The sequence below is a fragment of the Vidua chalybeata genome, chromosome 15 (assembly GCF_026979565.1).
Source record: "Vidua chalybeata isolate OUT-0048 chromosome 15, bVidCha1 merged haplotype, whole genome shotgun sequence".
Taxonomy (NCBI): domain Eukaryota; kingdom Metazoa; phylum Chordata; class Aves; order Passeriformes; family Viduidae; genus Vidua; species Vidua chalybeata.
The window spans coordinates 8405876-8431813 of record NC_071544.1 but is presented as its reverse complement, the minus strand read 5'-3'; the positions used below and the strand labels follow the sequence as shown (position 1 = coordinate 8431813).

At 42.8% G+C, this 25938-nt stretch overlaps 1 protein-coding gene across 2 annotated transcripts in view; it reads left to right on the top strand.

Annotated features, from left to right (window-relative positions):
* The window catches only part of FSTL4 (follistatin like 4), a 315751-nt gene that overhangs the window by 99729 nt on the left and 190084 nt on the right, over window positions 1-25938 (top strand). For both annotated transcript variants that reach the window (XM_053956322.1, XM_053956321.1), the window contains exons 3-4: window positions 9285-9420; window positions 19714-19747. In XM_053956322.1, the coding sequence (XP_053812297.1) occupies window positions 9285-9420; window positions 19714-19747 (170 nt within the window). The remainder of the gene's footprint in view (window positions 1-9284; window positions 9421-19713; window positions 19748-25938) is intronic.

Below are 25938 nucleotides of genomic sequence, written 5' to 3'. Positions count from 1 at the left end.
CTGGGAGAAGAGACCAACAAAATATTCTGAGATAAGGAAAAAAATGAGGAAAATTGGTGCCATTCCCAAAGCCACAAGTTGGATTGATGGCCACAGGACCTGTTCCCACTGGTCCCCCCGTTAGCCCTATATTTGGCCATGTACCTGTGGCTCCCAGGACAACAAAGAAGGAGGGAGCTGCTCAAAATTGCCACATCAATTTGAATTCAAGTCTCTGGGGCTATTTATTTGAACACTACACATGTTCCCTACACAGCAACAAGCCAGCTGCTCTGACAACTCCCAAGAAATAAGAAATATGCCCTGAATTCCTGTGACATTTTATATTCCAAACTTTGCCCAGTGGCTGATGGTTCCTTCCTCAAAGAGACATATTGATTGTGGGTACACGTAAGGGTAAGTGTGCTAGTGTTCAGTATTTTGAGCTCATCATCCGTTATCCCATTCCCATTGTCATCCGATGCCCAGGCACTATCAAATTGGAAGCAGCAGCGTAGAAAATTACAAACAAATCAAAAAAGACTACAGCTGTGAAATGAATCAAACCACTGTTTCTACCCTTCCTATTTCCTTCAGTATAAAACTTCTTTTACAACCAAAAAATACAATTTTTTGTATTTTGGACTTACAGCTATGAAGGCGGGGATGAAGCACTGCAACCCAGCACCCACCAAACAGAGAATCATTTACTAAAACACGACGAAGACAGAGGATGGGTCACCAGAGCCAGCATCTTGCCTGGATCTGTGCCTCAACCCATTTTGACCACCCAAAGAACATTCCACTGCTGCAGACATTCGTCCATAGGTATTCCAGCTTGCAATGATGTGGGAGAGCAGCACCCAGAGAATCCTCTTGCGTGCTTGAAGCCCTTGACCTTGGTCCTCTCCATTTGCTGCATTTTAAACAGGGTGATGTGATTAGAAAAGTTCAAGTCAAGCTCCATGTCAGCTTTTCAGAGCAGCCCCTCATTGTTTGCTTGCTGTATCCCAAGAGCAGGCTCTGAATATATGTGTGTTTGTATGAAGATGACCACATTAAATTTAAGCAGAAATGAATGGTGATTTAACTGGCACAGATACACAAGGCTGACATAATCTCTAAAGGTTTGAGGCTGCTATTAAATTTGTTCTCCCTGTTAATTTGTGAGGAAGAGGATAATGAAAAACTGGTAACTCTAAAGTTGACATAAAAAATAAGAGAAATACAGTTGGCAGGGATAATTTTATGCGCTGTCAAAGTGAAAAGGCTTTGCTAAATGTATGTAGGCAAAGATACACACTGTCATCTTAATGAGTAATTAAAAGATGGACTTCTAATAATTGAATCATGACTCTTGTCACATTTGTATTTGTTTAATATCTCTAGTTTTGATTGAATCTTATTTTGAGTTCCGATCTTAATCAGGTCTGATTTAGGCTCTTGGTTCAAATAACTCAAAGTGATGAGCATGAATCTTGCTGTCCTATTACCTCCTCAGCTTCTTGCTCCCAGTGAATACAATGTTCTTTTGAAATCTCTTTATTAGTTGCTGCATCTCACTAGCAAGGCTGGACAAGTGAGGTAGGTGGGTGATATGCTGATGTTAAAGGTTTGAATTTTCAAAGAGGAAGCCTTCTTCTCTTCTTCTGAACATCACTTGCTAGACTTTGGAAGTACTTCAAATGGCTGACATGGTTACCACTTAATTCCTTTGCTAGTAGAGCTCAGGGAGTCTTGGCTATTTGCATTGCTCTGTTGTGCTGTTTTTTTTTGTAAATCAGGAAAGAAAAGCTGTGTAAGAGACGATCATCTGTTCTTTAAAACTATTTTCCTTAAACCAACTGTCATGGTCACCCTGAAATGGGATCATGTCTTCAGTGACACAGAGCTGTGCCTCGCCAATCTGTTTAAAATTTCTCATCAAATCCCTGAAGTCCCATCAGGCAAAGCTAACAAGAGGTTGCACATTTCCAGCTCCTCTCCCTGAAGTACACAAGGCTGGGATTGGCACAAGTTCCTCCTTCTTCACAGTCCTCAAATTTGCCCACATCATATTAATCTATTGTCTCTTGCAGCTTCAATTCCTCTAAACATTCAGAGTTTTCTAGTTCTAATATCTATTTTTTTAAACAGAAGTGATGGGATGATGCTTTAAATCTCATTACAGTGAACAGGTTATCCTGTGTTTCAGTGAAAAAAAAAAAGCTTATTTCTCCCCTTTCTCTGCCTAAGAATTTTTAGGTGCTCAAGTCTGTCTTTAAAGCCATTCATTTTTCTTCTTCTCTTCTACAATCATTGTTTTTTTGGGTCTCTTCAATTCCCAGTTCAAAAGAAAGCAACAATTATTTTGCTTCAAACTCATCCAGCCCTGAAGATGAGGAATTTATCACCTTTTCATTGCCAGCCTGCTCAGTTTATTTCTCCAGTTCTCTAAGAAAGCTTTTTGCTTTGCTCAGCTTCACAAAGGTGGGTGAACCAGAGTGGGGAGATGGCTGACTCCCTCCCTGAAAAGCTCCCATAGCATCCATCCAAAAACACCTCTTGGGATGCAGACACACTTCCACAGGGCTTTTAAAGGTCTCAAGACAGACTGAAAGTGTTTGCAGAAGTGGGGTGTGGAGCTAGAGTTGAGGGTGTGATGAGGGGTGCCTCCATCTGCTTTTTATAAACAAGACTTGCAAAAGGTTGGAAACATCAAAAGATTTTGAACCAGAATACTGGAGAAATGCACAGGACCCAAATGTGTGAGAGAAGGCACTAAAAGTGCTTGTAGGTACCTGCTTCTGTCAGTGGTGGGAAAGGGCCCTCTGCCTTGGGAACATGGACACCCTCAGAGCTGATGAAAGACCAGGCTTTACTTTGTTGGGCCAAGTTGTCCAACACTTACACTGTGCAGGGCAAATTTATTCCTTACTTAGCTGTTGAGATGCTCAGAGTGCTTATTTAGAGGTTCACAACCAAGTGGGAAAGCAGGACCAGCGCTGGTGGTGCAGGAGGGGGTGAGCCCCAAGAGCTCCAGGGAGGGACCCCATGTCCCCTCACTGGGGGTACAGGGCTGATGGCACAGGGAGGTCCTGGCAGGCTTGTGGCACTGCCCACACCCCACTCTCCCACCTGCCTTGGCTGCCAGCCTCTTGAAGAAACACAGCAGCCCCAGCCCGTGCATTGAAGACTGCATCAGATGATGTAAAATGAGCAAAATGTTCCTCCTGCTACAAAAGTGAGGTGGCAAATATCACCCAGGCAAGCTGTTGGTAGGGAAGGAACTCTGTATCCTCCAGCATGTGTGGATATAAATAAACACAGGCTGTGCAGATACTTCAGATGTCTACTAATGCATCTTGTATTTATGTCCGACTTGAAGAGATACAGAGATTAGTAAATACTTCGAATTGACAGCACAGACATATTTTCATAGAATAAATGATGCTGGTAAGTGGAGAGACTTTTCTTTCTTCCCTTCAGGAAATGGGGAAGAATTGTCTCCACTGATATTATTTCCAATTTTTTTCCTCTCAGGAAAGAAAAAAAGATCTCACTGGAGATATCATATTTGTTGCTGATTAGATTTCAGTGTTATTTTTTTAAATCCTCAGGTCTCTTAAACCCATAGGGCACCTATGAAATACATACTCATTTCTTCCAGGACACTCTGCAAAGACTTCTCTTATGTTGCCTGTGCACAATTCACAGTGGATACTCCATTTTTTAAATTGCATTTGTGATTTCTTTTTAAAATCCAAACCTTAAATCTGCAATTTCATATCGTCCTAAAGAAGGAAACCACAAAATAACAAATCCCTATGAGCCTTCGTGCCTGGTTTGGGAGAAAAAGCTCCATTTATTTGCAAACACTGAAAATATTTTAGTGGTATTGGATTTAACAGGCCAGAAACAAAGGTTCTGGAAAACTAACCAGTCTGATCACTTATTTCCTGAAGAGAAAATAAAAAATAAAATCCCCTAAATTTAGTCATGAAAGAGCCACTTCTGCAACTTCATGTTGAATTTTGTGGAATGATTTTTTACTAAGCACATTTACTCCTGGACTTAGACCCGGTTTTCAGAGTAGCCCATGTCTCTTTAGCCATCGGGGGGTCATGTCCTTTTCACGCTGAAGCCAATAGCAAATCTAAACTAATTCTGCAGGCTGTAAGATTATTTACAGGAAGAAACACAAAATTTGTCATGTTTTATCAGGTCTTTTAGACTGCTTCTCTCCTGTTGCTAATTCTGAATGCTCCATCACCTTTGCCTAGACCTCCTCGCAGCCTTTGGTACAAATACCCCACATATTCTGGTTCTGTGGTCCTGCCATGCCTCCTGCTCGTGCAAACATCCTTGTTAAAAACTAAATAAGAAATTATTATATTGAGGTTTTTTTTTTTTTTTTTGAAACGAGATGAAGAAGAGGAGAGTGAATGAATTTTAATGTTTGCCTCTCTTTATAAACATGATTATGTGGGAATAGAAGGCACACCTCCAGAACGGCCCAATGCCGTGCAGCGCCTGCTGCGGCAAGTCACGGCGTCCCACCGCAGACAATCCGCTGTCCCACGATGTCTCTGCTCCGTTTGACGGCCACATGGCGCGGGGCCGGCGGTCCCGCCAGCTCCGGGCAGCCAGAGAAATCATCGCCCCGCAGCAGCTCTCCCAGCACGGAGCTGCCGGGGGTGGGGGTCAGAACGAGGGGCGGCTCAGCAGCCGCACCCGAGGTACCACCGGCCCCACGAGCATCCCCCGGTGTTCCTGACCCCCCCGACGGCCCCGCGCCCGCGGCAGCGCGCCGGGATGCTCCCACCCGGTGCCCGTGCCCCCGCCCCGCAGCGCCCGAGGGGGCGTCCCCGCTGCCCCCCCCACCCCGGGGCGGGCCCGCCGCCCGCACAGGTGCCGGGATTGGGCGGAACATGCAAATGCGGCGCTGACGTCAGGCGGCTCCGGCCCGGAGAGCAGAAATAGGGCCGGCCCGGCCCGCGCCGCGCACTGCCCGCACCGGCCCGGCCGCGCTCCGCCCCGCCCCGAGCGGCCCCGGCTCCTCCCCAGGTGAGCGCCCCGCGGCGTTCCGCCGCGCCCCGCGCTGCCCCATCCCCATCGCCGCCCGCTCGCGGCACCCGCGCCGCTCCCCTGCGCTGTCCGCTCCGCGGGCGCGCCGGGCGCCGGGCGGTCTCTCGGTGCCACCGCGCCCCGCCGAGCGCTCACTCCGCGCCCGGGGCCGGGTGAGGTAACAGGTGTGTGCCCGCGGCGGGGCGGGGCGGGACGGGCTGCGAGCGGGGTCCTCCTTCCCCGTACTTCGCCTCTCGCACCGTGGACGTGCCGCCCGTGGGGTGGGATGGGGCGGACGCGGCTGCCGGCGCGGGGGCCGCGGTGCCGCAGTGCTCGCCCGGCGGGGCCGCCGTCGGTGGCCGCGGGTCCCGGCGCGGTCGCGCGTGGGGCGGGCGGTTCGCGGGTTGGCCGCTGGGCGGCGCCGGGGGCTGGCGGTGGCCGCGCGGGATGCTCCGGGGAGCGGGACCGGCCGCGCTGCCCAGCGCAGCGCCACGAACGGCTGCCCTGGGACTCCTCTGCCCGGCACCTCCGAGCAAAGCTGTTCTGGAACGTTTCGTAGGGGCAGCTTTGAAAACCGAGGCAAAATCTCTGCGAGGTTCAGGAGTTTCTTGGTAGTCCTGCGTCCTTGTTGGATTGGTGCTCCCCAGATTTAGTCTGGAGCATTGAAGTGTCTTGGAGAATTTAAATGAAATGAAATCTAATCAGATTTACTAAATTAAATTTAATCGAATGAAATATTTTTAAGTCGCTTTGGCTCACATGAAAAGTCCGGTTTGTACTTAAACATCACAGCTGATTCCAATGAGTTCTTAATGTACCCAAACTTTAAGTATTTAACTGCAGACAGCTGACCGAATAATTATTTGGTTTCATTATGTCTTGCCAAAACTATTGGCTTTTCTACTTAATTTTGTAGCTTAGTTCTGTAGTACTTAACAAGAAATTATGGATGTCAAAATTATTTTGCCAGCAATGGGAACGCTGTTTAGATAAGGCTGGAGCAATTGGAAGGGTTGATGGCAGGAACTAAGGACCAGATTCTTATCTGGTTTTAATAGCGTCAGTTTGAATAGAGGTAATAGTTATGTCCAAATGCTTTCTTTTTGCTATAGCAACAGTCAGAACTTCAAGTAATTAAATTCAGCCTCTTTCTGATGTGAAGCTTATTAGAAATTATTGAAAGCTATTGCAAACCAGTAATTTCTCAAATAAGCTGCAATTTACGTAGCCCTGAAACAAAACCAATAACTGCTTTTGGTAAATTTTTTAATCTCATTGTGGTCACAGTAATTGAATTTGTAACACTTTTGTGTTGCGGAGGAAGAAGTTGTGGGATCGCTGCAGGATCTGGTTGTTGTATTTCACAGAAATGCTTTAAACAGTTTGTGCTGTTCTCCACTCAAAAGGCCAAGGTGCTTGGTCCCTGTTGTTTTTCAAGGTGACCCTTTTTGCTTGAGTAGCTCCCAAGCCAGTTCCTGAAGACCTGTGCTTGTCTTTGGCTGGCATCTGCTTGCTGTTTTTCCACTGGAGACATTGCAGCCATTCACTTTAACTTCGAGGCTCTCCCTGTATGTTGGTGCCTGCCCAGACCCATCTGGCCTTGGGCTGAGTGTTTTGCTGTTGCCGTTGTGTTTGAGCTGCTTCAGATGACAGTGCACAGCCTGGTGCTGCTGTACTTGTGGCGTGATTCTTGCTAGAGCACTGCCAGCTGCAAGGAAAGCTGGAAGGGTGCTCTAGCTCAGAGGAGGAAACCACAACCTTCAGGTAAACTTTCTGGCTTTGCATAGTATATTCTTTATCACAAGGGCCAATATTTATTCTTTGAGCACAACTGCTTGTTTTATGCAGACATTTCCATAGGCAAGCTTTGATTTCTCTGGACAGTGATCTCCATACAAGCTCAAATCCAGCAAATCTGCCCCTCCGTTGAGCAAGGATGGGAAATGAATAGTAAAACTTGCCTGAGCTTACAGTGGTGATCTGGATCTATTCAATCAATTTGAGTTTTTCTGTTGACTTCAGGGAACTTTGAACCTGCAATCTGAGAGCTGTATTGTATGGTGTAGCTGCAGACCGGGTTCTGCAAGGAGCCTTCCCTTTAGCTCAGGGTAAGGCAGTGCTGAGCTCTGGTTTAGGATGCCAAGTGACATGAAAATGCTGTGTGACTCCAGAGTAAGCTCTTGGTTGATATTTATGGTACATATTTGTTGCTTGATTGAGGCTATTAAGATATATAATGTGTATTAATGCGTCCTCCTCTTACTGTGACTGAGAGCAATTAGTGTGCTGTCAGCATGCAATAAAAATAAGCAATTTCTAAACTGACTAAAGATGTTCTAGAAATTCTATTTATAAAGCAACCAGCTTTTCTATCAGGTAGTCTGCCCTTTCTGTTTCATCGGTGTTACAGATCCTTCATGCTTTCTGTCAGTTGTTTACTAAATATACATTAAACTAGTGATTTCCCTGTTTTGCTCTAGGATTGTAATTTCAAGCAGGATATGATTCAGAGGTCTCTAGAACTGCTATGTTATTTGTTGTGATGGCATCAACTGAGCACACAAAATACTTCTATTATAGGAAAAAAAAACCAAACTCCTGTGAGAAACAATGTTGCTGTGCAAGAGCAATTCATAAAGTAACAATGTACTTGTCTCTTATTGATGTAGTGACTTTGGTTTATTAAATATTTATTTGTAGCCTCAGTAACGTTACATCGGAGGTTCATAATTGGAATTTAGAAAGACTAATAAATTTTGATTTCATCCTGAATGCTCTCCATTCAGTGTGTTTACATTAGTGCAAAGAAAAGGCATTGCCTGAGCTCTGTGGGTGCTGTACGCTGTGCTTAATCTAGTGATGGGGTATCTTTGAGCAAACAAAGTACCTGAGACTGTCACTGCTGGTGTAAATAGTCACGGCTCCAAAATTAGGAGTGATGCACCAAGGCTTGGATATACCCTATGGCAAATACATGGCATGAAAACACTGTAAAATGAGTCTTGTCAAGACAAGGTATGTCGTGGTGAGTTAATTCAGCTTGGCTCAATTTTGCCATTAGCAGGTAACCCTCCTTGTTGATGTGTATGGCTCAAGCCAGGCAGCAGCCTGTCCCTCATCCTGTAGAAATTCCATCACTTCATTAAGGGTCCTTATGCTTCATTAATGGGTCCATTTTAGCCTTCCTCAGCCACCTCAGAAATGGCTTCAGGCCTGAATATTCCTTTGGTATTTTAATTGTAGAAAGTAATGACACAATCTTGTGTTGTGTTATTGTTGTAGAGGAAGCACAGCTCCTGGATGAGCTTCCAGGGCACCAGCGCAGGGTTGTGGTGTGTGAAACACAGGAGTTCCATCTGACACCAGTTTGAGTAACTGCACTGGTGTTCTTTCCAAATGCATTAAAAAAACTACACAAGACAAGACCACCGCTCAAAATGCATGCAGATTTAGTGGGGATTCTTCCAGTTGCCCACAGATGATGTGGGGCTGTGGTAGGCTTTTGCCAGGGAAATGGTGCTGCTCTTGAGTGGAGTGAGTGTGGGAGGGATTGGAAATGTCTCTGCTTGGGACACAGGAATATGAGTGCAGAAATCAGACCCAGGTGGGACTCATCTCTGTCATGGCTGGGGAAACACAGGCAGGTATCCTCATCGGGAGGATAAATTACTGTCCCTGTGTGCTGGTGTCAGCTGTCAGCCCTGGCTCACCTGATCGTAGCCAAGGGGGTTGCCAGTGGCTGTATCTGCCCAAGGCAATGTCCCCCTCTAAGTCAGAGGGGAATAATGATATTATTTTCTGTCTCATTGCTGGGAGCCTCCAGCGGTCAGAGAAGCAAAGGTATGTGTCTGGCATTTTCCTGAAAATCTGCTGAGGGTGCAGGTGTGAGTCTCTGACTGTGAGTGACCCTGTGCTGCTGGAGAAGGGATAAAAATCACCCTTTGGCTTCTGCAGTACCACAAAACCATGTTTAGATGTGGTTTGCTTCTGGCCACAGTAGTTACAGAAATCACAGGACTCTGGTTCTGCAGGTGCTGTGTGGCAGCAGGCTGGGAACAGCATGTCCTGAGGAAGATAGTTTTGGGATAAAACTACTGCAATATGGGAATTCATTGCCGATACACTGGAGCCTGTAGAGCTCTGTAGGCACCGAGTGTGGATGGACACTGTCAGCTGAAGCCTCTGTTACCAAACCTGAGCTGGGTTTTTTTTCATAAGATGAAAGTTCTATAACTGTTATCATTTTTTTTTTTTAACAGATTTGAAATGATGACATCAAGGAGCTTTTGGTGCTCTCTTGTACTGCTGGGGGTTTTCCCACTGGTCACAAGGGGATGGATGGATGTGGACCAGAGCAGAAGCCTGCATTCGGATGTGGGGAGGTTGCATCAAGAGGTACTGTACACCTGCTGCTGCTGCAGCCACAGCTCTTGGGTTTCTGTTCTGGGGCTGTGGTCAGGCTCTCCATATTGTACACAGAAAACAAGTGTGGGCTTATCTGTGTATATTTGTATTAAACACCTCCCAAGGAGGTCAGTGAAAAGCAGTGAAACAGAAACTCTTACCCTTATTGGGTGTATTGACATCATCTCAAATGAAATTATGCATCTGGCTGTTGTGGAGATGCGATCTTTGCCCCAGAGACTTTACAGTGTGTCGTGTCCTGGGGCTGCTGACAACAGTGAAACTAAATTTAACAAGCAAACCGTCCTGGCTCTTCACTTGGGTCAGTGGACATTTAGGTGAAAACTAATAAAAGCTCTTTTGAAGGAAAACTGAGCCATAGGTGGTTCTGAGAGAATCAGCAAAATTACTGCCAAAGTGTGTCCCTCCAGAGTTACTGCTGTGACACCTTTCTGAAGCACAGAGGAATAGAAAAGGGAGCCGGGAGCAGTGACTGTAGCGAGCAGTGATCTCCTTCCACCCCAGGGCCCATCTTGCTGCAGCACTGGGACTGGGGCAGGGCAGCACTGCCTCCTCAGTGCTCAGTCCTGGGCTCAGGGTGTGCAGAAGCAGCTGAGCCTGTTTCCAGTGCTGAAGGTGACAGTGCTGCCTGCTGTCACAGGGGTGTGGATGGAGCAGTCCCTGTCCCAGCAGTGTTGGAGCAGCTGTCCCAGTGGGATGCTGGATTTCTGAGCCAGAGCTCAGCACTGCTTGTGGCACAGATGTACACTCAGATTTTCACAAGTCTGAGGCTGAGACGTGTGAATAAAGCCACAAAAATCTAGCACTGTGACTTTGTTGAGCTGTACATGATGAATGAATGCTGGAACAATTTTAGCTATTTAATTAGTTCCTGTATGTTCCCTAAATGGTTGCTCAAATGTCTGAAAGTGGGAGATGGTGCAGAAGGACAGGAAAAGGACACTTGGCTATTTTTTAGCTGCCATTGCCTTGAACACTTGTGTGCTGGCAGACACATCAGTCAGTGCCAGGCTAATGATAAGCCCTTGATGGATTCATGTTGCAATTGGATCTGTTTAAGCCTCGGGATTTGGTTGTAGTTGGAGGATCCCATTTCTCCCAGTCACATTCTGTCTACAAATACCCAGTTATCTGCATTATAGTTTAAGCCAATTAAAAAAGTGCTGCTTAGCAGGGCTCAAAAGTAATTTCAATGGTGTTGGATGTTCTACAGCTGTGAGGTGTGTTTCAGGTGTATTTTGTCCTTGAGGTATCCAACCTCTGTTCTGTAAAAGTGAAGAACAACAGCTTGCTTCCACACCTCCACTGTTATTTTGCTGCTGTGTAGGCTCAGGTAGTACACTGGCACTTTGTTAAACCTGTTCTTACAGAATCTCTGATCAATTTTGCTTTTTTTATTTAAAAATAAATATTTTGCATGCTTGTGCAGTTAAAAGTCTCGTTCTTTACTGATTCACATTAGTTTTGATTTTTCTTTTAAGAGTTGCTCTGAGGAATTAAATTCGTTACTCAATTTACTTTGACATAAACCATAGAATTATTATATTACTTGAAAGACACTAATTCATTTGATCTTTCTCTAAAGACCATAATGTTATTGTACCAATTACGTGATTTTGCTTGAGGTGGAAGGATCTCAGCTAAAAATGTATTTGCTCAGGTTTGCACAGAATTTAACAAGTGTGAATATTAAAATTATGAATGTGCAAAGAATGCAGTTAAAATAGATTCAAGAAATGTAAGTTATAAATCAGATTTTTGAAAAAAGTATCTGTTCAGAAAACTTGTTTCCACAAGAAATAGTGTTTATACAGTGTGGCACCAAACACAAAAATTAATCTGCAAACTCTGAGCATAGCTTTCAGGTAGGTCAGTGAAACAGATAATCACCTTTTGAGATAAACAGCAGTTACTTTCTCTTGCAGAAAATAGTTTATTCATAATACCTTTCTAATAATAAAAGTCACCTGAAATCCTTTTCTAGCATTATAGGGCTTTGTTCAATTTTGAGCTCCTTATCCAAGAGAAGCTTGTTAGGTTCCAAATTTTATGGTTTGATTAATACATAGATCCATTAACATGCATTTAAAAAATATTGAATCACAACTAGAAATGCTCCTAGCAAGTCACTAAAACTGCTTTAAAATGAGTAAAATGTTAATTTACAGGTCAAATAATTTTGAAGTCTGCTCTGATGGAAAATTCCTGTGAACCTCATCAAAACAAATATGTGGGTATGGGTCACTGACCTTCACTAATACTTGTTCTGATCTACATAGGAACAAGTTTACTGAATCAAAAACATTGCTTAATTTATGTTCAGATTGCTAAATCAATTTCTTCATGGTATGTGGTAGAATTATTGCAGCTGTGCTTTGAATTTATTAAAGAAAATAAGACTACAAGGCTTTCTGATCAGAAACCAACCCTCTAATATAACAATGGTGTGTGTTTTTCTTGATGCACAGCCTTTCACCCCTCAAGTTTATGGGGTGTTCCTGAGAAGAGGTTTCTTTTACTGGAATATTTTTAGTCCTGATTAGAATAGTTAATAAATATGTATATGCAGTATGAAATTCCAGTTTCACTGAAAGAGCTAAAATAGAAAACCTAATTAAACAAAAGGACAACATTAATGTTTCACTGGAAAGCTGCAACATCCCTGGTTTGTATTAATTTTGGAGACTACTACTGTGTTGTGTGAAATGTCTCATAGGCTGATTCCAGCGGTTGCTGGAAAGTTCTTGAAGCTTCTGGGCACTGCATATGGACTTGGGTGAAGCTTCTCAGGGTTGAACTCTGATGGGACTAAATCCTATTGAGTGGAATATATGCCAAAATATCAGATATATAGTGCTCACCGCTCTGGGGTGTTGTTTTTGGACAAGTTTTTGCCTCTGCCTTCAGCAAGTCTGATTGCATGTTCAAGTTGGATGTTCTAGAGGTGACTACAATTCATGGGCAGCTCTGTGCTGGCTCAGAAGGGCTTTGGGTGGTCCATGATACACCAGGTGATGTGATCTGGGGTCACCTCTTCCTTCTAGAAAGGAATTCTCAAAAAATGTAGCTTTCTGAGTCATTGCCAGTGGTAGTGAAGAGAGTTTGCAGTAGGAGCAGAAAAGAGACAAACAATCTGGATCTGAAATAACCCTGGAGTTTGGGTTTGGATAAGAACTTGGCCAGGAGGTTCTGATGGAAAGCCAGCAATGCTATTCTGCTCAATCTCTACTAGGTAATCCACACTAGTAGCTCAGGCTGATTTTTTCTGCTTCCTGGGGTATTTTGCAAAGTATCTTATTAAATACTGAAATTTGACAGCCAGCTTCTTCCATTCCCTGCTTTCTCTGTGAGAGGCTAATTTCCTGTGCATGCTGAAGCCAAGCTGGTTTTGCCATGGTTCTTGGGGTAGACCTTGCATCTCCTTTTGTGAACCTAAAATGAGCAGAGCAGTGCTGCAGGTCTTCATCAGCCCTTCCAGGAGCAGAGCTCCTCTAACACAAGTTATCACAGAGCTGCATTTTGGAAATTTAAATTCTGTGTTATGTTTTCTGGGGCACTGCTGGAGGGTAGCTTGAATAATATCGTCCTAGCTTGGTAGTGTGAAAGTGGAGAACAATCCTGAGTTGTGGTACATGGAGAGTTTTGTGCTGCATTTTTAAGTATTTGGATGTCACCAAGCTCCTGAGCAGTGACAGTGAAAGCTGGCAGGCGTTCTGTTTTCTGTGAAGGGCTACAGAACCATAACTGCTCTGTGGTTTCTAGAAATACTTAATTGCTTTAATTTGCCTTTCATGCCATGCTATTTTTGCCACCCATCCTCCTACTTAAGAAGTCTCAGGAACCCATGCACAGCCCCCCACGCTCCTGTGGGGAGAAGAGCTGTGTCCCTGGGGAAGCTGCCCTGCACAGAGCTCACAGGTGATGCTCCATGTGCTCATTTTTCAAGGCACCATAAGTTTCTTCTTGCTGGCATTTGGCAGGTATTGGCTCTGTTGGCTATCCATTGTTTTTGTTCGTTAATTATTACTTGAAGGAGAACATAGATTCCTATACCTGGAAGTGTTCAAGGTTGGATGGGGCTCTGTGCAACCTGGTCTAGTGGAAGATGTTCCTGCCCCTGGCAGGGGGTTGGAATTGAATGATCTTTAAGGTCCCTTTGAATTCAAACCATTCTGTGATTCTATGGGCACCTGAACTGCTCAAAATCTCCAAGTATAAATGTACAGCAAACAGATGGATCAAACCAGCCCTTCAGTGCCCTCATGCCCAGAATAAAGCCTTTTTCTCTGGAGTCCACTCACAAGCCTCAACTGTGCTTGTCTAAGGGTATCAATTATTGCTGATATTTCTAGTTATATTCAGATTCTTAAATGTTGCATCACCTACTGCTGCATCTGAAGATGACAGTAGGTTATTCTGGGCAGCATAGGGGTGATTTTGGGCTCATTCCCCCAGAAGAGTCATGTTTCCTAATCTGACAGACTAGGAAGGGATTTTTTTCTGAGGCACGGTAAAAAATTGCAAAGGCTCTCCTTTGATAATAGCTTTTTGCTTCTAGTTCAAATACAGACACAATTTCAGAGGATGAGCTTGGAATAAACCAGGCACAGTGTATAAATTTTCAGTTGAAGATCTAATATCCTGGTATTTATTTTAACTGTTAATAATAGTAATGTATTATCTACCATTTGAGTGTTCTTCCTGCTTTTCAGTTTGGAGAAAGGAAGAAAGAATCAGATTTGAATTTAAATCTACACTGTGCTACAGCCTGCTGCTGCTTCAAGCATTAATGAAAGTACAGGGAGACAAGACTTAAGTTTATTTTTCTATCACTTTGGTATGTAGTGATAATTCACTCCTTGTTACCTACATTTATGTAGTATCTCTAACAAGCAGTAATTGCTTTTTTGTAGAGCATCCTAAATCTTAACAGGTATCTTATCCCTGTGGAGATGAGAAGCTTTTGCTCTGAGTGCTGGTTACCTGAGCATCTGCAGCTCAAGATCCTGTGGAATGTTTTGATAATATTTTTATTAGGCATGTTGAGGTCCTTCCTCTGCATCCTCAACCTCCCTCTCCACTTTCTTCTGTGTACTCAGAGGGCTTAATAAATGCTGTATCTTATGGGATGCTCTTGTACTTGAAGTATTAGAAAATGTGAAATTTGGAACAAGGCAGGTGCTGTACACTTGAGTAACAGCAGAAAATGGGAAGAATTTTGGTTTACATGAGTGGTTATGGCTCAATAGTGAGTGTCAAGATGCATCTAAAGCACAATCTGAAGACGAAACCCACTTGTTTGCAGTCTCTTACAGAACAGAAATCCTGCTTCCTTTATGTTTTTTTTAAACTTCTGGTAGGTTCCAGTGTGTGATAGCTCCTGGTAGTTTTGCACTTGCCCAGTTTCCTGGGGGCTGTCACCTTCCAGCCAAGAGAACTGGCCCCTGCTGCTGCATGGAGCAGTTTGTGGTGCATTGGATGTTAATGGCCTTGAATTTTGGGCACTTGGATGCTGTCTCTGGGAGCAGAGGGATGTGGGCTTGTGGTGCCTGGCTCTGTGCTAAGCTGTGGCACTCACTGACTGCAGGAATCAAATTTCAGGAAGTTTTTCTCATGTCACAGTTGAGCAACTGTGAAAAATCATACTGAGATGGGAAAATGCTGGTATGATTCTGAAGAAGAAAATGAGACCAGAGTAAATCATGTTGCAAAAATAAAAGGAATGAAGGCAATCTTAACTCTGTTATGATGTGACAGAGGGTTAAACTTTCTGATAATCTGTTCAGAAGCCACTCAGCCTTAAAAGACTAAATGTTGAGCAATTTTTTTTTCTAATTGTAGCATATTCTCCCTTTGAAACAAAGGTTGTAGCTTTAGTTTTTAAAGGAAGACAGTTTTAATTGAAGTACTTTTGACCACCAAGCAGGGGAATTCTTAGTTTTTAGATTAGAAAGAGTATAACCACAAATCTGGGGTTTCTAAAAACTGCTATCCCATGAGCTTCCCCATTGCAAGGTGGAAATTTATGGAGCTATACCAGGGTTTCTCATCTGGAGTCCAGAACTAATAGTGAGTAAAATCAGAGATGCAGTAATTATCTCAATTAGCTACCGTATGGATGAGCAGATGATACTGTGTGATGTGAGACATCAGAGTTCCTCTGTATTCATACCAGACAGTACAAATCTAAATTGCCAGTGTCTGTACTGATAGCAAGTTTTCTCCAAACAGTAGCATGTGATCTATTTTTTCCTCATGTCTGATCACAAAAAAAAAAAGGGAGAAAATTCTGATTGTCAAACTAAGCTGTGTATGAGTCACTGTGCTGATACTCCAGTCCCTGTGCAGAGTGTCCCACCAGCCCTGCACTGAGTGTCATTTCACACTATCCCCCTACACCTTTCACTATTCCAGGTTGCTCCAAGCCCCTTCCAGGCTGGCCTTGAACACTTCCAGGGATGGGGCAGCCACAGCTTCTCTGGGCACCCTTTGCCAGGGCCTCACCACCCTCACAGGGAGGAATTTATTCCTAAATATCTGATCTAAATCTATCTTCTTTATGTGACTCCTCACTGGAGAGAAGGAGGAGAAGGCTCTGAAGGGAGGAAAAAAAATCCATGGCATGGTAATCTATTAATAGGATCAGCCACTTCTTTATTAATTTGCTAAATGAGTTAGGACTGTATATTTAGAAATTGTACAGCAGTTAGGCTGATCCTGAGAGCAGGTCCCTGGAGACCAGGAGTGTGCAGAGGTAACATCTGATTTATTGCGAGACCCAGCATGAGCCCAGCTGCAGGGACTGGGTTTGATTTATCTGCTTGCACTGCCTTGTCTCCCACAAAGGGTCTGGTAAGGCCAGCAATGCAGGGAACTTGTGGATCTGGGGTGTTACCTGTTCTTCTGCATCTCTTCTTCTGCTGCATTAATTGTTTTAGTGTTTTTTGCTGCTGGTTGTGGGTTTTGGAGTTTTTTTTTAAGTTTTGGTGTTTTTTTTGCCAAGTCCCCTATATTAAATTTTGGTTATAAAAAGGGATGCCATTTTACAAAATCTAAATCAGTATTAAAGGGCAAGAGACTGAAATCATTGCAAGGTTATCCGATGGATTATTGTGCTTGAGGGCAGTTGCTATCCCCTTGGTGTCTGCTCGATGATCCATGCTCAGCATCATTTCCTACTGGGATCAGAGGCCAGTAACAAACAGGGATGGGAAATGCACAGCCATGTGAAAGTCTCTCAGTACTGAATTCATCCCAGGAAGTGTTCAAGGCCAGGTTGAACAGACCTAGTGGACGGTGTCTCTGCCTGTGGCAGGGGGTTTGGAGCAAGATGATCTTCATTGTTCCTCCCAACCCAAACCATTCTGTGATTCTATACAAAACAACCCCAAAGTGGTTTTGCTGCTTGCATCCATTGCTAATGACCACTGGAAAACCTGTTTGTGGCACACTGGCTACCAAGCACTGTTTTGTGTTGTGTATTCCCTCTGTGTTGTTGTATTTTAACTCTGCACAATGAAGTTCCCAATGCTCTGTGTTTGTTATGAATGAAATCTGACAGAAGAGGGCTTTGTGCAAACCAGTTGTTAAATGGCATCAGGTTCACACAGGTGCTGGTACAGAACACTGCAGCTACAGGGGAGTGAAGCAGTGTGACAGCAGGTACTGAGCTCTGTTTGATTTTGATTTTCACCCTTCCTAATCCAGGTAGAAATATTTATCATACTCTGGGGTGCTCAGTCTTTTAGAGATGCAGATTTTCTTTAGCTACATGTCTGGTGAAAGGCAATCCTGAAGCAAACATACGCCATAGATTTCCACATAGTGATTAGGCACTTCAGATACACAACAGAAGGACCTTTCATTCTGTACGCAATTGACTAACATTAAAAGGTAGGAAATAGGTGCTAAAAATGAGCCTTGACAAATAAAACTGTTGTATTGCACTAATGAAATGCTATTTAAAGCGGTACATGAAGAAGCTTTTTAGAAGGAATGGAAAATCCAAAACAGTTTTTTTTCCCTTCAAAGCAGATGATTTATGCTCTGATAAAATTAGATTTTTAGTTAAAGGAATTTGCAGTCATTAAATGGTGCCCATGAAATAAGTCTCATTTATAACCATCTGCTTTATGGCTTCTGCAGCAAAGTATTCCTCAGGCAATGCATTCAAGAACTTTGGTGTCATTTTTATCAAAATAGTTTGGTTCTCTACTGGTAACGCTATTAAAATCTTTGAAACCTCTATGTGGTTTTTTTTAAGTTGAGATCAGTATCATCTTCAAGAGAAGTCTACCTGGAGCTGCTACCCTTTTGTACTGTACTTCAAGCCCTGCTGTGGCTGCCAGGCATTTTTCCATTTCCTGAAATCTTGAGCATTCTCAGTGTCATTGGAGGTTTTTCCAGGGAAGAGATGTTTTGGGAGACAAACCAAGTGCTGCTGTTTTCCCAGGAACAAGAAGTGATGGCTTGCAGCCTGACCTGGTGTTCTCCCACTGCAGTTCCAACAAGCTTTTCTTCTGAACCCAGCATCTGGTTTTTTTGGATAGTTTATATTCATCAGAGCTTACAATTATAAAGGGAACAGAATAAAAGAAGGGAAACTTTGAAGACCATCCTTTGTCTTTCATGATGTCTGTGCAGACATGGAAATAACAAAAGGGCATTTTATAAAAGTGAGATCAAACTTGGATGTTTGTTTAATAGAGCCTTGATAGTCTATTCCCTTTTGATCAATATAATAGTTGTAATTAGTTTTAGTATTTCTAAGCTTTTGAACTGCAGAGAATTCAAACAGCTTGTTAGTGTGAGGGACTCTGGGGAACTTTAAAAGTATTCTTTCCTTTTGCATATATTGCATGTACACAGGCCTAATGATAGCAGCTGTAGCTGAGGTTTTTTTTTTTTCCCATGCCCCACCTCTCAAACTAATATTTTGAAAAGCTCAGAGAGGTCCCTGGAGTATAACTGCCTGCACAGCTCAGAGCTCTGCTACATAAAGAGGATAAATGCTTTGAAGTCTGTATTAATCCTGAATGCCATTTTATGTATTGCTCAAGATCACTGAGGTGGTATCCTACAGGGAATAATGACAGTATTTTTATAAGCAAATACCCTTTTTTTTTTATTATTATCCCCTTCAGCTGACTTGAAGGGTGCCAAGGAGACCGTTTCTGGTATTCTGATTCTTCTCTGATGTGCTGGAAGCTTTGTTTTGAGGAAGGCAGCTTGGGTTGTGTGAAGGAAGGAGAAGCAGCATCTGCTGCCTGCACGAGTGATGACAAAGGACAGTATAAACTGTCACTGTGTTTGGGCAGGACATGGGTGATGTGAGGTGGCTCCTGGGCTGGAGGAGACCTCAGCTGAGGCTCTATCCTGCCCTGGGACTTTCCAGGAGGTTCTGGGAGGGGGCAGGAGGCAGAAAGAGGCATTTCTGTAGGCAGTCAGTGGGGACCTACAGCGTGTAGTGCCCAGAGCCTTCGCTTCTCCAGGCTGAACAACCTCACCTCTCTCTCTGCCTGTCTCCACAACAGGGGTACTCCAGATGATCTTCCATTCCACTAGTTCTAATACTGGCTGCAAGAAGTAACTCAAATGATGGAAATTTGGACGTATTTGTAATTAACCCATAAATAGTGTTACTGCGTGGAATTAAATATTTATTCCTCTGAAGGCTCAGCATTAGTATAAGCAGATGGTGTTGCCTGGGAATGCAATACCTTTTGAAACAGTGTTGTTTTAAAGCCAGTTTCTATATTAGAGATGGTTGTGATGATTTGCAAAAAAATGATATGCAAAAATAACATGTAGGTGTGCATGGATTGAAGTGAGCACCTAGCTTTCAGCATGAGTAGTCCAGTAGCTTTGAAATTATGCAGATATTTGAGGAAGTCTCTGCTAAAAATATCTGTAATGGCTCCTCCTTCCTCAACCCCAAATCTTTGGTGTAGTAATAATAAACCTCCTAACTGCTCCCTTTTAACATAAATAGAGGGGAAAATCCATTTTCAAGACAAATGTTGTGCTTTAAAATGTAATTTATCACACAGTGATGAGTCATTTTAGGTGTTATATTTATCCATTAAATATCTGTGGACAAACTGAAATGTGTGCTTGTATTTGCTCCTCAGTTATTGTATTGAGCTTCCTAGATGCTTGCCTGGGTCAGTGACTAATCTTTTTAAGGGAGGTTGTTCATCTTGCCTTTGAAAAATTCTTGCATTTAATAAAAAACACCACAAAAAATTCTCTTTTTCCTTATAGGACTCCAGAAGGTTTGAAGTTACAAGAAGAAAAGGTAGGAAAGCTGTTTTTTTTTCAGTGTGTGTGTTGGTGTTGAGTATTCTTGCAGTAACTTTTTAAAACAAGCATGAGTTCACACACTTGAAAGGTTGTGCTGCTGTGTGTTTTCCAACAGTCTGTGCCTGGTGCTTGTCTGACAGTTCTTAGTGTTGCAAATTGTAGAATTCTTTTTTCCAATTAAAAGCTGCTCTGTTAGCACAGAATTGCATGATGGTATTGGGTGTGCATGTCAAAGTTTGGGTGCTGGCACAACTTCTATGTGTAAAATTTAAAGCATTTAAATGGCTTTAAGCTGAAGGAAGATAATTTAGATCAGATATTAGGAGCCAGTTCCTCCCTGTGAGGGTGGTGGGACCCTGGCACAAGTTGCTCGGAGCAGCTGTGGCTGCCACATCCCTGGAAATGTCCAAGGCCAGAGTGGAGGGGGCTTGGAGCACCCTGGGATACTGAAAGGCATGGCAGGGTATTGGAACTGGATGGATTTAAAGATCTTTACCAACCCAAAACATTCTGTGATAAACTCAAAACCTGGAGAACTTTAGGGAGAAAGAAGTGCAGACAAGGCTTTCCGTGCCTTGGCACACCACAGCTCCACCCAAAGGGGCATTGGTGCTCTGAGCTCAGCTCCTGGGGACTCTGCTGCCTCACAAACTAATTGGCTTCTGCCAGGAGTGGCTCTTTGATGGCTCCTGGCAGCTGGGGGAGAATTGGCTATCAAAGAACTTATTCTGGTTATCATTAATTTTGATTTTGTTCAGCAGATGTTTTCTGGATCAGGCAGTTGCTTTCCTCATCTGTCTTGGTAGAATGTGAAGCAGGTGGCACTCTCCTGTTCAATGGATTAATGCATTCCCTGTTCCCTTCCAGCAGCTTCTTGAATTGTTTCAGGCATCCCGTATGTTGGGAAAAGGTTGTAACAACCAAGGTTTTACTGCATAAGCAAAGAAGGTCAGGTGCAAGGGTAACTTGTCATTTGGGCAAATAATCTCCTTTTTTTTTTCTTTTTGTGTTTGTGTTTTTGTATTTATTTTCTTCTGTGAGGCTGAGGCAGCAGAGAGGCTTGAATTAATTAAAAATACAGCTATTACTAAAGGTGAAATCTATTTAGATGCCCACTGCACATGTATGTTTGATCAAACTTGTGCCACTCTTCACAAAGAAATCCAGTTCTGTTGAACTTCCTTCAGTCTCAAACTGAGGAGGGCTCTTGGGTGGGTCAAGGCTGCTTTGGGATGCAGGAAAGCCTCTTGCTGTTGTGGGTGTGGATGCATTTTAGCCGTGCTCTGGCTATAGTTTGTGGTGCAGTTCATTATAGGCACAGAGACTGAATCCAGTCTTGTGGATGTACCTCTAGTCCTTTTTCAGATATGAGTTCTATTTCCAAAACGTTCTTCACAGTGAAAGTAGCCAACACATGTGAGAGCTTAAAGATAGCAATTCTTGAAATTTGATTGAGTTTACAGATCGTGTGCTTGGAGAATGTTACTTCAGAGCAATAACTGAATTTGGAGGTCAGTGCCTGAAGACACCAAATATCCAGGCTAAGTGAGGCTGATTTCTCATTGCTTTCAGAGGATGGGTAAGACTTAAGTTTTATTTTGCAGAGTAAAACCATAATATTTTTTCAGAAGTGAATTCAATGTAATGGACTTTTGTTAGAAGCTTCTTAGATCCATGGCAAGAGTGAAGGGGATGGCCACTGAGGGAGTTAAGATGTACAGATAAATTCAGCTTATGCCCAGCAAGGCAATATGTGGATTATCAAGTCTGTCTGAAGAACTGCAGACTCCTCAGGAGTCAAGAAAATGCTAACATGGTAAATGCCTCTTGATAACAAAAGCCTGTGGATTTGCAGAGCTACCTGGGGATTTTCAGCAATGTTTAAGTATCTTCCTCTCTGGAGTTATTCCTCAATAGTGCCTATAAAATAATTCAACTAAAGTCTCCTTCAGAAACCTGTTCAGTATTAAAATGTGCACAGAGCAGATATCATTTGGTGTCCGGAAAAAAATAACAGGAGGGTCCGAATGTTTATTATGCACACAAAAGGATTTCTTCTACATCTTGTGATGTGGTATGAGGTGATTTTGATGAGGCCTTTTTCCCCCTAAAAATGGTAATTTTTGGAGATAATGTTTTTTAACTGAGGAAATGAGATGATTGGAAGAGATTGGGAGTTGGGTGTTTATCCTTGTTCTGTTCCCTTGGTAGAAATTTTGGCTTTCTCTTAAAAAACTGAAAAACTAAAAAATATCTCATAGAAACACCTACAAATGTGAGAGCTCAGCAGACTTACTCTTTATCTGCTTTTATTATCCCAAGCTTATGGATGATCCAAGATGATTAAAAAAAAGAGCTTTTGGTGAAAGGAGGGGCAATCCTAGTTTAGACTTTTCAGAATTTTTCTTTATTTTGGGACGAAAGGTTTGAATCCTTTAGATTTAAAGCAGACACTTTCCTTTCAAAGGGAACAAAGCCTTGATTGTTGTTGAGCATGAAAACACTTTTTTCTTTTTTACTTGTGGGTGAGTGTAGTTAAACTGTGAGGTTTTGGTTTCCAAAGTGTCAGGATTACATATACTGGAAAAATTTTGAACCTGCTCCAAAGCCCATTACAGTCAATGAATGGTTTTCCTTTGACTTCCATGACATGAGATCAGCAGTAATTACATGATTTTTTAATTGCTGTGGTGTGGAGGAGAGATGCTTCCCTGACTGCAGCTGGCAGCCATCTCTCAGTGATGTTTGGAGACTGGCTTTCTTCTCAACTGAAATGGAAATGGCTGCAGAACTGCTTTGTTCCTGGGATGCCTAACTGGTGTGCAAATATTACCCTTTTTGACTAAAAATAATTTTTTAATCAAAAAAACTCTCAATTTTGGATTTGATAAGAAGATGCAGGAATATTTTTCTAAATTCACTTGAAATTTGGCTCTGAGTTGGTCACACTTTTGACCCACTGTGGTATCTATCCATATTATGCCCATGCAATGGTAACCAGAATATGGGGTAGGGTGCCAGGTTTTGTGTTGTGCTTTGAAAACAAACGAACAAACTCCCAATCAGCCAAAAAACCTCTAAACACAAGCTCAAGAAAAACCAGCATGTGATAAACAAGGGCAGGATTTGACTACCATCCCTCTATATTGCTCTGTTGAACTAAAATCACAGGGCAAGTTTGGGCATGTTGATATTTTTTCACTATCTGAATATTTTATCTTTTCTCAATTTTGTGTTAGTTTTTCATAATTTTTCCTGCCCTTAGTGCAGAGGAAAGAGGAATGGAGCCAAAAGGGGAATAACCTGCACACTCCTTGTTGCTGTCCAGGGCAGTGTAATACTGCAGGAGAATGGATGGGGAAGAGCAAAGCAGGAGTTGGGAGCTGGGAAAAGCAGCAGCTTGTGCAGATCATGTGGACACAGCAGGCATTTAGTGAAAAGGACAAAGAGAACAGTGAAAAGGATGAAGTGTCAGAATGGTTGGGGTTGGAAGGGACCTCAAAGCCCATCCCATTCCACCCCCTGCCATGGGCAGGGACACCTTCTGCTCTCCCAGGCTGCTCTAAACCCCATCCAGCCTGGCCTTGAACACTTCCAAGGATGGGGCAGACACAGCTTCTCTGGGCAACAAGTTCCAGTGTCTCACCACCCTCACAGGGGAGAATTTCTTCCTAAAATCTACATAGTCTGAGGAGAAGTGCCTGTGCAGGAAACTCTGAGACTTAAGGGTGTGTGTTAGATTGCAAGAAACAGGACCAAGCTTGTAGAGAGCACCTGCAGACATTAGGCTGGACAGTGGCAGGATTTAATTTTAAAGATTGGTGACTTTTCCCTGTGCAATGAGTGTACATGAATTCCTAATACACCTGTTGCTGTGAATTACACCATACAACTTATATATGTAAAAGCCACATATATTTTTGTCTATCAAAATCCCCATGTCTGGCAGAACAGAGCCTCCAGTGGTTTCCCCAATTATTTTAATGGCAAGGACACAGGAACTAATTCTGCAACGTCTGGAGATAGCAAATGTTCCCATTTCAGTTGGCACTGTGGGGCTGAAGGATGCTGAGTACTAGAACAAATTGTCTGCTGAGTACAACTATGCCCAAGCATATGTATATCACATTAAGCATAAAGAGCCAGGTCTTCAGTAGATAGAAATAAGCAAAGCTGTGCTGAATTAATGGACCACCTTTGCTTTTTACCAGCTGAGACTCTAACCCAAGCACTTAAAACTTTTAATTTGTTTTTATGTTGTTCACAATCATCCGTTCAACAAATTAGTGTCAAAAGATGCTTTTGAAACCATTCAGCCAAGAAATGTTCAAGCAAATTGCTTCTGCTCTGACCATATAATCTTATTAAATGAGATGCAGCTCTAGATTTATTCAGACAGATGACATCACACTGCCATAAAGATACAAACTTTAAATATCTGGTTTGAATTAAAACTTTGAATTGACACTTCTCTGAAGTTTTCACAAGCTCTGTTGTGGGTGTCCTATTTGTATATATTTATTACAGATGCACAGTCCTCATTGTCATACTGTGATTACTAATCACAATGTGGAGCAATAAATGTAGTACACCCTGAGCCTTTTCAAGTCACCAGAGTTTTATTGAAAAATCTCTGCATCAATTAGCAGTGGTAGAGGATCCAGCCAACAGCTTAAGAAATATTTCATTATTCTCCACTTGACATCAATTTTTATGTCCTACATGAAAACTGACTCATGGTTATAAAACAATAATGCCCTTCAGAAATTCTATTTACTTCATCCTTTCTTTTCGCCCACTTCAAATGTTTGCCTCTCCATGGAAGATGACAGGCACTCCAAAATTGGCAGGAGTGATAAGTTGCTCTCCTGAAATCCTTCGGGAGCACAAAGTGGTCAGCTGTAATTACTTCTGTAGTAAATCACCTATTAATTTCCCATTATGTTGTTTTTTTCCTATTACTGGAATAAAAAAAAAAATCTACGTTTTTTCCTTATGACTTGGTCAAAACCCACCAAAAATCAGTAGCTATGCCTATGTTGCTCTGTAGAAGAAACTGTACCCCCAGGGTCTTGTATGTCTGGATATCCCAGTTACATCCAGATGATGCGATATGAAAGTAAATATTTGTGTGTATATGCTCTGCACACGGCTGGGTGTTCAGAAACACACTCGCTGTATTTCAGGACATTCCTCCAAAGTCTAAAGGACAGCTTTTACATTAACAATACCTGTTTTGCTGAATTACAAGATGAAATATTTTCCATGTTTGTTATACTAGTTTTAACAATTACTCAGTCTTTACTTCAAACAAAGTTTTTTGTCTCTGCCCATCTCAGCTGCTTTATTTTCATATAAAGTTTTATTATCTCTGGCTTTGACATTCACTGACAACATATGCTTTGAAATCTGTTACTCAGGGAAGGATATTTGGGTCAAGATATTAATCTGATGTTTAGTGCCTGTGTTTCCAAGGTTATGAAACCACAGTTTCTCAGATTTGTTTGTACTTCATCCCACTTGAACAGCCTGGCCCTAGTCGGGAAGGGGCAAAGTTGTTTGCTCCCACACACCTATCAGCAGTGGTGTTTAATTATAACTTGGCATATTTTGTGCTCTAAAGTGGCAGGAATTAAATAGGGAGTAAAACCATGTGGAGGGGGAAGAACCTCAAATAATCAACACATTAGCCAGTGCTGGGCACAGCAGTAAATTAAACAGGAATGTGAATGCTCCTGGGCAGTCTTGCTATTGCTGTTCGTATTGCACGTGTGTCTGGGACGAGGAGCAGAGAATTGCAGCTTAGCCAGGGAGTTTCTGAGCAGCTCCTGAAGCAAACAGGGCTGGTCCTGGTGGTCACATTAGGCTGACAAATGACTGTTCACAGAGGTGTGGCTTAGCCCGGCTTTGCCATAAGAATAGCAAACCCCTTGCATGCCCAGCTCCCCAACTGGTGGAAACAGAGTGGTTTTGCAGAGTTAAGGTTCCTGTAAATGGATCTATCAGTTTCTGTAGTTGAGTACTTTGGGGCAGAAGGAAGAATGAATTCTCTTCATGGCAGAATGGGCATGACTGTTTAGTAAGTAAACATAATAGAGTGTGGCTTTGCTAGAGCAGCAGATTGATGGAGCTGAAGTGAAAACTTCTTGAGTGGCAGGAGATCAGGAAACTGTTTCCCAGCAGCAG